The 14,159-nt window shown below is 34.3% G+C and overlaps 1 protein-coding gene across 5 annotated transcripts in view; it reads left to right on the top strand.

Annotated features, from left to right (window-relative positions):
• Positions 1 to 13,097, top strand: part of METTL15 (methyltransferase like 15) — a 236,223-nt gene extending 223,126 nt beyond the window's left edge. For all 5 annotated transcript variants that reach the window (XM_050755429.1, XM_050755427.1, XM_050755428.1 and 2 more), the window contains one exon: positions 9,742 to 13,097. In XM_050755429.1, coding sequence (XP_050611386.1) covers positions 9,742 to 10,187 — 446 coding nt within the window. In that variant the 3' untranslated portion in view covers positions 10,188 to 13,097. The remainder of the gene's footprint in view (positions 1 to 9,741) is intronic.
• The last annotated feature ends 1,062 nt before the right edge of the window (positions 13,098 to 14,159 follow it).

The following is a 14,159-nucleotide window of genomic DNA, read 5'->3' as shown; positions in this document are numbered from 1 at the left end:
CTCTACAAAATTAAAAGACATTCACAGTTCAGGAAAAAATATTTTCAACTATATAAATAGTTCACAAAGGGTTAATATCCTTATTTTATAAACAGCTCTTCCAAATCAATAAAGCAGAGGCCAACATCACATCAAGAAAATGGACAAAGGATTTGTTCAAGCAATTTCTAGCTGGAATCAACTGGGTATTAGATTTGAAAAGATGTCCAACCTTACTAATTACCAAAGAAATGAAAATTAAAACAGTAGTAAGCTAAGACTTACCTACTATCAGACTATCTAATAGACCTACTATCAGAATTAAAGAGTGATAGCTTCTAGTACTGGTAAGGGTGTGAGCAGAAGGACTCTCTCATATACTATTGAAGGAAGTAAATTGGTATAATCTATTTAGAGAGTATATTTGGAAATATTGATCCAAATTTAAGTGGACATAACTACCCTTTGACCTAACAGCTCCAAGAGACATGTAAGATTCACGTACAGTTGCAAATATTTTTCCCAGACTGCGACTCTCATTTTACTTTGTAGAGTTTTTCTGCTATGTAGAATTTTAAAATGTACAGTTCACCTGTTTATTGCATCATTTTTTGTGTGTGATGGAAAAAATAAAAACCATCCTAAATGTTCCTGCTGTGGTGACAACGTGAGCTCCACCAGAGACCACTTCTATCTTATTTACTATTGTGTTTCCAGTTGGCTGGTACTTGACACTACAAACATTTGTTAAATGAACAAACAAAATGAATTATAATGCATTTATACAACTGAAATTATTTGTAAAGATAAGTAAACTAAGTTGTAGATTATTTTACAGATGATTCTCATCTTATAAATATATGCTTATATTTTTTATATATGCACATATACTCATATATATTTTTTTCATACATGTGTATGAAGAAAAAAGGAAGTATGCCTTTTGGTTGCCTCTTGAGGTAGAATGTAAAGAGTAGTGACATTAACTGTTGACTTCATATACAAATGATAATATTTCCTTTGGCTTTCTTTTTTTTTTTTTCTTTTTTCTTTTTTTTTTAACAATGACTATGTTTATAACTTGGAAGTACAAAGGTAGTCATTCTTTCAATCCACCAACTGTTCTTGGTGCAAAGGTTTTATAGCAGTGAATACAGTCTCTATTTTCCCTGAGTCTGTATTCTAGTAGAGGAAGATAGATGGCAAAGAAATAAATATTTGTTTCTGATAAGGTATTACAAAGAAAATTAAACCAAGGTAAGGGGACTAGTGACATGGTGCTGTTTTTCATAAGCATAGTTAGAGACTGCCTTTTGAATTATGTAGTATTTGAAAAGATACTTGAATAAAGTAGGGAGTAAGCTACCCAGGGCTATGAAGGTAGATCTTCTAAGTACAGGTCAAAGGACTTAGGCGGGACCATGCCAAGGTTCAGTGAAGAGCAAGGTCAGGGGGTGTTGGAGGTGTTGACATGATTAATTTTTGTATTTAAAAGGATCAGTCTGGTGGTGGATGTGTGGAAAAGATGATGATGGCTTGGACTAGGGTCATAGTGGTAGAGCTGGTAAGAAGTGGTGGGGTTCTGGATATATCCCAGATAGAGAGGCATCAGAATTTGCTGATGTGAGACAAAGAAAACAGAAAGGATATCAAACTGTCAAGAGTCTTAAAATACACCACTATCAACAAACCTGATCTGCAATGTGAGAATGGAGTGCCTCTAATAAGGCAGAACTCTTTAACAATTTTCTTTCACAAGCTAGGATCAATCCTTTATGTCATGAATTTTCCTAGCATTACTGTGAGAGAAGTAAGTGCCAAATAATGTCTCAAAATTGTATTGAAATTAGAACTTGTTCCCATGCTGGGTTTAGTGTATGCTTTCTTTTGAAAGTGTATTTAACATGAAAACATCTTCCCATTAAATGTTCCTTAGCCTTTAATTTCCTTTTGTAGTCAGTTTTACTAACAAATTTTTCTATTTTAAAGTATAAGGAGGAAAACAGTTCTGCTCTTTTGAAGAATTGAGAAAATTTGTGGTTTAGGATTTTATAGTTGTTAAGTGAAAAAAGTTTATATAAAATCTCAACAATATTGTACATTAATCTTTGGGGAAAAACTTGAACTTAAATCACTGAAGATATTGAGGACTTTTTAAAATTTAAATTTCGAAATTTTAACATTATATTATCATGTCTCATTTTATTCTGCAAAAGAAATATGCAAAACTAAAGTTCACCTTGCACATTTCCCCTATGTCAGGTAATAAAGGCTTCCACGCTTGGATTTTCTGAGGTTAAAATTATTTGCAGGTGCTCCGTTGCATGTACAAATAATTGATTAATTAAGGATGTTCTCAATCATTATCAGGTATAATTAAGTGCATGCAATCAGTTATATTGAGACGGTGAAATTGCTGGCAAATTTGAGAGTTCACTTGCTCCAACAAAAATCATACTTTGGTTCCCATGATCACATGGACTGGACCTATATCATGACATTTAAAAAGTATTTTCATAATGCTTTTTGTGACTAAAATTATGATCCTGCTCATTTAGTCACTTACTGATATGACTGAATATTATGCTCTTTATAGACCCACCCTGTCAGGTTCACGACTACACCAAATGTCATGTTGAGATCTGAAGGGAGTGGGTGGATAAGCAGAAAGACTACTCGGGGCCGTAGGCAGGTGAAAGATGATTTTATTTAGCAGCAGCTCTCATCGATAGCTTTCTTATACTTGCACTTTACACTGTTCGCCTTTATTTCAGCTGTTTGCTCCAGCTCTGTGGCTCCTGCTGCCCCCATGCCTGCAGCTGCATGGCTGACTCTCCCTTGGCTTCAGGGTCAGCAGCTTAACTCTTTCTCTCTCTGGGCACGAGTGAGCCGAGCTTTGTCCTGGCTCCCCTCTGTCCGTCTGCAAGGATGGATAGCTCTGACTCTCTCTATCTTTCTCTGGGTGCCTACACCTGCACAGTATCAGCAGGGCAATTATACCTTTTACAGACAATATTGGCATAGAACCAAGTGATGGCCTTCCCATGTTACGGCTACATGGCTGTGATAACAAGTGGAGTTATACGCGTTTTCCCTGAACTCACTGAGTAATGCAGGATGTAAACATCCTACCTTGGCCTATCCTTGACCAAAGCACAGCCATGTTCCTTAAACTCCACCCTCTAGGCTGAGGAAGACATAGGTCTTAGATACACAGGTTATATATCTAAGCTTTGAGTACGTAGGTGTGAAAGACACACACAGGCTTTATACATAAGTTTTGGGCACATAGGTTTAATATACAGGCTTGGCACACAGGGCGTACACACCCAATGATGTGAATGAAACTGCACTAATGATCCTGGATTTTTACCATTTTTTAAGTTTATTATCTATTCATTATCTTCTCAACAAACATTTGAGTGTTTTCTAAAGTAGTTTTTAATCTTGGCTGCATGTCAAAATTCTCTGTGAAGCTTTTTAAAAGTAGTGATTCCTGAGTAATAAACCCCTGAAACTGATTCAGTAGATCTGGAGTGGAGCCAGGCATTTTTGTCAAAAGCACCACAGGTGACTGTGATGTACAGTCAGAATTAAGAATCACAAGCTTCTCTGTCAAGTACTAGGGTTATAAGAGTAAACATGAAATAGTTCTTATTCACAAGGAGATCGGAGTCAAATGAGTGAGATAAACAAGTAAATGGGTAATTACAGAAGAGTATAGTAAGTGCTCTACTAGGGGTAAGCACACCTATTCTCATATACATTGGTACTAGGTTAACTAAGTCCATTCATGGACTATAACACACAAAAAGGAGGTTTTCTCTCATCGTCAAACCTAATAACACAAATTGTGATTTTCCACCTTACCTACTCTATTCCTTAATCAGATGAATTAGCCATACTAGACTCTGTGGTGAAACTCAGCAGACGAAAAAGCAGAACAACAAGTTTCTATTTCTGATAGCAGTATATGAGAGATGAGAAGGAAGTGAAGAATTGCAAAACAGTGAGCTCCTCGAAGGCAGGGACCATTTTTCTGTCTTACTAATATTTTTCTCCCTGTGGCCTCATTCAGAGTCCAGCATAAGAGTAGGCATTGAATCTGTTAGTTTTTTTTTAATCTTGTTTTCTTGATATGAATCAGGAGCCAGCTGTTCTTACCTAGCTTCTGCATTCCTAAGATAATGCTGTTCCTTGCTCTCTGAACAGTGACTTTCACAAGAAAACCATTTTTGCTTCTTCAGAGGCACAGGACTTTTATTGTCTTTAAGCTTAATAATTCATAGAACCTTGCTAATCCTTTATGGTTGGATTGTTTTTTCTTATCCATGTGTCCCATTGCCAGTTGATGTTTTGTTCTTACTATTGTAATTTCCATTATCACATGCCATTTTATTTTTATGTATTTTGAAACAGGGTCTCACTTTGTTGCCCAGGCTGGAATGCAGTGGTGCAATCATGGCTCACTGCAGTCTCAACCTCGCCAGACTCAGATGATCCTCCCGCCTCAGCCTCTGGAGTAGCTGGGACTACAGGCGTGCACTACCATGCCTGGCTAAATTGTAGGTGTTTTTATTGTTTATTTTGTTCTTTTGTTTTTTTTGTTTTTGTTTTTGTTTTTGAGAGACAGGGTTTCACCATGTTGCCCAAGATTGGTCTTGAACTCCTGGTCTCAAGCCATCTGCCTGCGTTAGCCTCCCAAAGTGCTCCCAAATCCCTCCCTCCTAAAGGGATTACAAGCATGAGCCATCGTGCCCGGCATCATATGCTGTTTATATTCTTTTGTTTCTTTTTAATTTCATTTTACACGATCTGCTTTGACAACCTTTCTTCCTAAAAATTAGAGACATGAGGTACCAGTATAAAGGAAAGATGGCCCTGGAAATTTAACCTATCTAAAATAAGGGAAGATATGTGCCTTTGATCTCCCCAGAGAAGTACCGAAAAAGCTCCACAAAACACATTGCTCATTGCAGACCTCTTGTCATCTCTTGGTCCCTAAAGATGAGATTTAGCGAGGTTGACAAGACCACATCTAGAAATATCTTCCAGGAAATCCATCAGACATAATCCAGGTCAGAATTCCCCAAATAAGAGTAAGAAGGCCCCAGAAGGAAAGCTTCATAAATTAAGGTTCCCCTATTATCCTGAAGACCATCTATTCCCAAATATAGCTGAGAGTTGCTATGTCCATTCTGCATGACTTTATGACATTGGCAAGGCCAAATTAGATCTTATAAAGAAAAGCTTGTCTGATTGCAGTGGTTTTGTTAGCTGCAGATTCATATATACTAGGGGATATACTTAATGTGAACATGATTTATAGAAACTTGAAATTGTGTAATATAAAATACTAATAAAATCTCACTTTGGGTGAATGCTTTGAAAATAGATTTCATCAAATGAAAGGAATTAGGAATGTCATAGTTTCACAGCTAGCTAACTAAATGAATTATAAATTATGTCCATCCTTCTGCCACAAGAAGGTGCTATTTTAGCTAGTAAGCCAAAATGTCTAACAAACTTTAATGTCAAATTAACCAATGCTGTTGTTTATATTAGAACTACATGGTGATTTCAGACATTTTTTGTTGTTTTTTTGGTTTTGTTATGAAACATTCCATTTTCATTAATTTTATAAAACATATTTACTGACAATAGTATGCAAACATTTATTGAGCTTTCTGCCTTTCTATTATTTTATGAATTAAGAAATTCTGCATTAAAATGTCAAGAAAGTTAAGCAGTTATGTTGAACCATGCTTTTAATTTCTGCAAAATGTTAGAGATAATGCTAAGAAATTTTAAAAGTATATATATAGCAAAAATATCCTACAGTACTTATTGATTTATGTGCTCCATGAATGTTTACTTCCTATTTTACATGAAAATATATGTACATTAAAATGTATTTTATATTACATTTCTTCTTTGAGAAAAGTAGTTTAGAATTATGTAAAATTTGAATCATGCAAGGTCTTCAAGAATGCAGCTGGTACCAAGACGGAGATATAGACCAATGGAACAGAACAGAGTCCCCAGAAATAATACCACACATCTACAACGATCTGATCTTTGACAAACCTGACAAAAACAAGAAATGGGGAAAGGATTCCCTATTTAATAAATGGTGCTGGGAAAACTGGCTAGCCATATGTAGAAAGCTGAAACTGGATCCCTTCCTTACACCTTATACAAAAATTAATTCAAGATGGATTAGAGACTAAAATGTTAGACCTAAAACCATAAAAGCCTGAGAGGAAAACCTAGGCAATACCATTCAGGACATAGGCATGAGCAAGGACTTCATGTCTAAAACACCAAAAGCAATGGCAACAAAAACACAATTAACAAATGGGATCTAATTAAACTGAAGAAGTTCTGCGCAGCAAAAGAAACTACTATCAGAGTGAATAGGCAACCTACAGAATGGGAGAAAAGTTTTGCAATCTGCTTATCTGACAGAGGGCTAATATCCAGAACCTACAAAGAACTCAAACAAATTTACAACAAAAAGACAACCCCATCAAAAAGTGGGTGAAGGATATGAACAGACACTTCTCAAAAGAAGACATTTATGCAGCCAACAGACACATAAAAAAATGCTCATCATCACTGGCCATCAGAGAAATGCAAATCAAAACCACAATGAGATAGCATCTCACACCAGTTAGAATGGCGATCATTAAAAAGTCGGAAACAACAGGTGCTGGAGAGGATGTGGAGGAATAGGAACACTTTTACACTGTTGGTGGGATTGTAAACTAGTTCAACCATTGTGGAAGACAGTGTGGCAATTCCTCAAGGATCTAGAACTAGAAATACCATTTGACCCAGCCATCCCATTACTGGGTATATACCCGAAGGATTATAAATCATGCTGCTATAAAGACACATGCACAGGTATGTTTATTGTGGCACTAATCCCAATAGCAAAGACTTGGAACCAACGCAAATGTCCATCAATGACAGACTGGATTAAGAAAATGTGGCACATATACACCACGGAATACTATACAGCCATAAAAGAGGATGAGTTCTTGTCTTTTGTAGGGACATGGATGCTGCTGGCAACCGTCATTCTCAGCAAACTATCGCAAGAACAGAAAACCAAACACCGCATGTTCTCACTCATAGGTGGGAATTGAACAATGAGAACACTTGGACACAGGAAGGGGAACATCACACACCAGGGTCTGTCGTGGGGTGCGGAGATGGCGGAGGGATAGTATTAGGAGATATACCTAATGTAAATGATGAGTTAATGGGTGCAGTACACCAACGTGGCACATATATACATATGTAACAAACCTGCACATTGTGCACATGTACCCTAGAACTTAAAGTATAATAAAAATAACAGTAAATAAATAAAAAAAGGAATGCAAACTTTCTGACACTTCCTCTGAGTCCAGGCTTCAAAATGTAAATAGTTGCATGTTTGTTCAGATTCTTAGAATACTCTGAAACACATTTCCCAGTGACCCATACTCTATCAGGAAAATGGAGGAATTGAATAGCAAGTGGTAAGAAGCTGACCTTCCTCTTCAGTTTTGATGTTGACTTCATGTTCCTGAGAGACCTCGTTGTTGGAAGATAAATCCCCTAGTGTCTAACATTCTCTACACTTTTGGCAAAGTAATTCTTGTAGAGGAAAGAGAGAACCATCACACCAATTTGGTTTACTTTAAACCACCAGGTTCTCAGTTCTCTGATACATGCAAGATTTCTCTCCTTCTCTGATTTAGTTCCCATAGAAGATTAATCTGCTATGTCTGAACTTTACTACTAGGTGTTCAGATTACTGAAATGTGAACTAAGGTGCCCGCCTTGTATAATTAACTTTTCTTTAAGAAACATGCTAAGGAGATTAAAATGCCAAGATTGAAGTTATCTTCTGAGATGTTCATTAAGAACAAATTTGTACTAGAAACATTGCTTCTCTACGGGATTATACTCTTCAGGAATATGGTTCAAAATCAAGGAAAAATTTGTGTATAAATCTATTGAACATTATACTTTAATATCTTGTTTGTGTGCCAGTGGTTATAAGCTTAAGGAAAATTATATTTATGGGTTTATTTAGAAATTAGTAATTTTTGCTTATCTCAATTATTGAAGTAGATGGAACATATCTATTTTGATATGCATGTTTTAAAATATGATATAAATAATATACATGTATTCTGCAGTTTACTTCTTTTATATATTCTAGATATATGTCCCTTATTAGACTTATGATTTGCAAATATTTTCCCATTCTCTGACTTGTCTTTCATTTCTTGATGGTGTCATTTGAATGAGAAAAGTTTTTAATTTTGATGAAGTCCAATTTATCTATATTTTTCTTTTGTTGTTCACAATTTTGGTGACATATGTAAGAATCTTTTGCAACATTCAAAGTCATGAAGATTTAGCCTTATGTTTTATTCTAAGATTTTTATACTTTGTACTTTTACAGTTAGGTCTTTGATCCATTTTGAGTTTGTTTTTGTATGTGATGTAAGAGTCTAATTACATTCTTTTACATGTGGCTATCCAATTTTCTCAGCATTGTTTGTTCAAAAGACTTTTCCCAATTGAATGGTCTTGGCACTCTTGTCAAACATTAGTTGACTGTATAGGTATGGGTTTATTTCTTGACTCTCAATTACATTCTGTTTTTCTCTATATCTACTGCTTTGCCAGTACCACACTGTCTTATCATTGCTTTGTAGTAAGCTTTCAAATTCATAAATGTAAGTCCTGCTACTTTATTCTTTTTTTTCCAAGATTATTTGGGCTGTTCTGGATGCCTTGTAATTTCATATGAATTTTAAAATCAGCTTGTTAATTTGTACAAAGAAGTCAGCTGGAATTCTGATAGGGATTACATTGAATCTTAGATCAGTTTGGGTAGTATTGCCATCTTCCAATCTTTGAACATACAGTAGTTAAGTGTTCCGATCTTTGAACATTCAGTAGTTTTCCATTTATATAAGTCTTTAATTTATTTCAAAAATGTTTTACACCTATGGCCTTATCACTTCATTCTCATCTGTGTATCCAAATGATCACCTGCCTTCATTTTATTTCAGCTTAATGTATTTCCTTTCAATTTTTTGAATGCAGACCTGTTCACAGTGGATTGTCTCACTTTTTATTTCTTTTAAAATGTCTTCGAACCTTTGTTTTTGAATAAATATCTTAGTAGACTTAGCCTTCATGGTAAACAGTTTTCTTCTCAACACTGTTTATGTTATTCCACTATCCTCTGGCCTCCAGTGTGCTCATAAAATTTAGCTGTTAATAATATTTTTGTTCCTCTTTATGTAATGAATTTTCTTTTCTGTTGGCATGATTTTTTTTTGTTTTTATCTTTGGCTATAGTAGTTTTATGATGTGCCTATGTGCAGCCTTTTTTTGTTTATTATATTTGTGGTTCATTGAGCCATCTTTGAGTTAATGTTTTTCACCAAATTTGAGAAGGATTTTGTTATCATTTCTTTAAATATGTGTCCACCATTTCTCTTTCTGTGCTCCTTATTAAATTCCAATTATCCTTATGAGTTATGAAAGGTTTTTTTTTGCCACATAGTTTTAAACCTTGGAAGAATGCTTGGGAATAATAGAGGAAAGTATGAATGAAATGCCACCACAATTTTCTAAGAAAACTTAGTTCACTAAATATGCACACAACTACACAATTCATTAGATTTACAGTGAAAAATATTAATATTACTGGTCTTCTTTTCCTGTCTTTACAAAATGTGTTCCTAGGTGCATTTCCTCCCTCTGCTATTTATGCACGGAAAGACTTACTACAGCGATCTACCCATATTGCCACCAAGACTTTCCAGGCTCTTCGCATATTTGTGAACAATGAGCTCAATGAACTCTACACAGGACTGAAGACAGCTCAGAAGTTTCTGAGACCTGGTGGCCGTCTTGTTGCCCTCTCCTTCCATTCACTAGAGGATCGCATCATCAAAAGATTTTTGCTTGGAATAAGCATGACAGAAAGATTTAACCTAAGTGTTAGACAGCAAGTGATGAAAACATCGCAGTTGGGTTCTGGTCACGAAAACACAGAAGAAGTCTCTATGAGAAGAGCTCCTTTAATGTGGGAATTGATACACAAGAAGGTACTTAGTCCACAAGATCAGGATGTACAAGATAACCCCAGAGGGCGCTCAGCCAAGCTTAGAGCAGCTGTCAAATTATAAGTTACAATCATCTTATTCTTCAAATTTTTTCTCACAATTTCTCTAATCTTTACTCATGTTGTGTTCCTGAATGTCTTGATACAGGTTTAAGTGTGGGACAGTCTGAAAATTGATAGCATTTAGCATTTTTTTTTCCCTCAAAAAGAAACTGTAGGAAATACATGACAGAGAAAGTTACACTCAGGGAGCAGCAGCACCTCAAGACTGGAAATATGTGTTAATCTTTGCATCATATTGGATTCTTGAAATGCAATCCTTCCTCTGGCCAGGAACATTTTTAAAAAATAATAGTTGGGTTTATTTAAATATGTAAACTCAAGCTGCCAAAGAGAAAGATATTATAATCATATCTGCATGTCCTAAATTTTGAATTTAGATATTCCAATTTGCATCAGTCTTTCTCTGGCTCAAATAATGATGATTATGGAATGAATTTTAATGTCCTTACTTGTGAATAATTACTATAGCTTTCTCAAATGTACGCTTTTTACAAATTTTAAATTTTAAAATATTAGTTTAAATATGTGTTATATTGATAAAATTTCATCTTTCAAATTATAGTCTATTATTTTAAAGTGATTTTTCCATATGATATGGGCCATTTTGTTTGTATATCTCAAGGTAAACATGTAAAATCCTTACAAAGAGTTGTTTCACAAAACTTATATTTCATGTCAATTGTATTTATTTTAATAATAGCTCACAATGCCTTTTGTAAGTAATAAAGTCTCTTATTACAATCTTGTATTTTTTAATTGAGCTAATCAAAATAATTCAGCCAGTCTATTTGAAATAGAAAACTATCTATTTAATATAATAAAATCAATGCTCCCTTAATGTTGTTACAAAGATATTATAACTGTAATAAGGATATAAGTTTATTTAAGAAAAGAGTACTTGGTAGAAGATTCTTTAACAAATTGATGAGATTGATTCATAATTCACATGTCAACTTTTTATAGTAATATGTACTTCTGATTTATTCAGTAATTCAGCAAGTATTGCACTTGTCATTAGAAAAGCAAAGGTAAGTACAATATACATGGCCCACAATACATGTCCTATAGAGTTTAGTAGAGGAAAATTATGTTAGTTATAACCACAAAAATCAATATAAAATGGACACAGTGGTAAATACTACAAACAGGTCGTATATGGTACTGTAAGAGCATCTAGTAAGGATTTCATCCATTGTCAGAAATGAGGTATGAGAACATGATACTTGAATTGTGACCTGAAAGATGAGTTGGAGATAATTAGTCAAAGGGCACATGGGGTATGGAAGGGGGCATGTTGATTAACCGTACATAGAAATAAATATTCTCTTAAATAGTTATCCTTGAAATAATATTTATACTATTAATTTGCTCAGTGTACTTTTTTCAAATACAGAAAAAAGATTCTCCACTATAGTTACAAATTTTTGGTTGGTGAATCCAAGTGAATGAAATATCAGCATAACTGCACGGGCAAAATAGATAAGAATTAAATACATGAATTTTCCTCAGACTTATTTTATCTACCTCTGTAATATTTAACTTTAGTACCCAGGCTTGTTTACTACTTCTGCTTTACAGGCTTTATTTAAATCTGAACAATCCTACAGGGAAATCAGAATTCAAAAAAAAGTCTGGAGAACAATATGGTTGAAAGAGAAACAAGAGAATGCACCTAGGTTAATTCCCTGAATCCTACTTGAACAATAAATTTCTCTTTGCATATAATACGTGTTTGTGAATGAGACATATTCCCCAAAAATTCTTATCTCTGTATGTGATTGGAAAATAAAAGATCATATTTGTGTGTTCAACAATCTTTCACCTATTTCTTAAGTCATTTTTTTCATCCAGTATAGTATGGGAATTATTTTTTATGTTAAATAGAAACTGAAGGTACTGGGTTGAACAGTGTCATCCCCAAAATTCATCTACTTCCTGGAGCCTCAGAATGTGACCTTATTTGAAAATACTGTGATTGTGGTTGCAAGTAGCTAAGATGAGGTCATATTGGAGCAGGGCAAGCCCTTAATCCAACATGACTCATGTCCCTTATAAGAGAAGATAGGTTGGGCATGGTGTCTCATGCCTGTAATCCCAGCACTTTGGGAGGCCAAGCCAGGCAAATCGCTTGAGGCTCAGGAGTTCAAGAGCAGCCAGGCCAACATGGCGAAAACCCATCTCTACTAAAAATATAATTAGCCAGGCGTGGTGGTGTGTGCCTGTAATCTCAGCTACCCAGGAGTCTGAGGCACAAGAATCACTGGAACCCGGGAGGTGGAGGTTGCAAGGTCACACCACTGCACTCCACTCTGAGCAACGGAACGAGACTCTGTCTCAAAAAAAAACAAAAAAAAAAGAATGAAAGAAAAGATAGAGACACAGGGGAGAATGCCACATGATGCTGGAGGCAGAGATTGGAGTGATACATTGTGGGAACCCTCAGAAGATAGGAAAAAGGCGTGGAATAGATTCTCCCTCAAAGTTCCAGTAGTTGCCAACCCTACTAACATGGTTTTGCACTTCTAGCATCCAGAACAGTGAGAGAATATATTTCTGCTCTTTTAAGGTACCCAGTTTGTGGTAATTTGTTATAGCAATCCTAGGAAACTAATACTCTGACAGAAAAAAATCTTGAATAATGTGCATGAAAAAATCCTTCAACAAACACAAAATTGGTTTCAAAATGTTTTCTTGTAAAAATAAATTAACTTTTCTGTAATTAGACTGTGTTTTATAGTAATTCTTGCCTGCTTCTTAGTCTTTGTTGTAGGATGCATAATAAAATACATGAATGAGTTTTAAATGGTTAGCTTTGGAGAATGGTTTTAGGAAGTTCATAGAGTACACAGAAATAAAAGCTAACGTTGCTATGAATGCGCAATACTTTTCTAATAAAATAGTTCTGAATCTCTGTCTTGACTGCCTTCTATGAATCATTTTAACATAGTATCAATGTCATTGTGTAGTACATCAGTTCTTAACAGTTTTTAGTTCTTTACTTAAGAAATAAAATTTAATAACTACAATTTTTAGATAATATCCCTATTTTTATTTTATTTTTGAAATTGTTTATTAATTACTATGTTCTTTGAAGTTTGTAGAGGTGTTCTTGAAAGACACTAATTATATCTATATGTCTTTTCTATTTCATGTAGTATATGATATATTATTTGTGCTTAAATTCATTTGTAGTAAACTATTTGTTGTGCTACAAGCAGTAGTTTATAAGAATACAGTATGCCTAATTAGATTTTTGAAATGAACTAATATTTCTTAAAATTCACTTGCAAATATTTGAAAATCATATTTTCTTTAGTCTTTGCAGAGTATTACGTACCAGAGGTTTTTAAAATGTTTGTTTCTAATTTTTGTTTTTAAGAAGTAGAGATAATGAGTCTGTACTGCAGACTTTTAAAAAATAATTTTACTTTCATTTGAAATCTCTCATTCAAAAAGTATGGGACAGTTCTTAATGGGACTTAATAGCTAAAAAAGAGAAAAATACATGTATATACTCAAGCATATATTAGAAGCTAACTATTTAGGAAAAAATAAAAAATACCTTTCTAACCACTCTCCCTCATTTTATATACCATCCCTTCTCCTCTGTTCACATTGTTATGTAAATTTGAGGTGACATTAATTATGTTTCAATTTATCTCTGGAAAAAGAAGTATTAGGTAATTTTGGCACATACCATGACAAACTAAGCCTTACATGTTAGAATCTTTTTAATAGATTAAAAACTAAATTAAAAATTGCTTCTGGTTAAAATTTTGTAAAATTTATTTTATTGCAATTATTTTTCTATTTAGTTTTCATAACTGCTTCAGTATTCTAATTAATATTTTTGTGTAGCAGCATTCTATAATAGAGAGGGATAAGCATTTAAACATAAAGAGAATTTTGTGAGGTGCTTGATAAATATAAATTTGAAACTCTGATCAATGATATATTTTTCTCATAACCACAA

The sequence above is a fragment of the Macaca thibetana genome, chromosome 14 (assembly GCF_024542745.1).
Source record: "Macaca thibetana thibetana isolate TM-01 chromosome 14, ASM2454274v1, whole genome shotgun sequence".
Lineage (NCBI taxonomy): Eukaryota > Metazoa > Chordata > Mammalia > Primates > Cercopithecidae > Macaca > Macaca thibetana.
The sequence above is the reverse complement of the archived record's forward strand: the minus strand, read 5'-3'. Positions and strand labels throughout refer to the sequence as shown.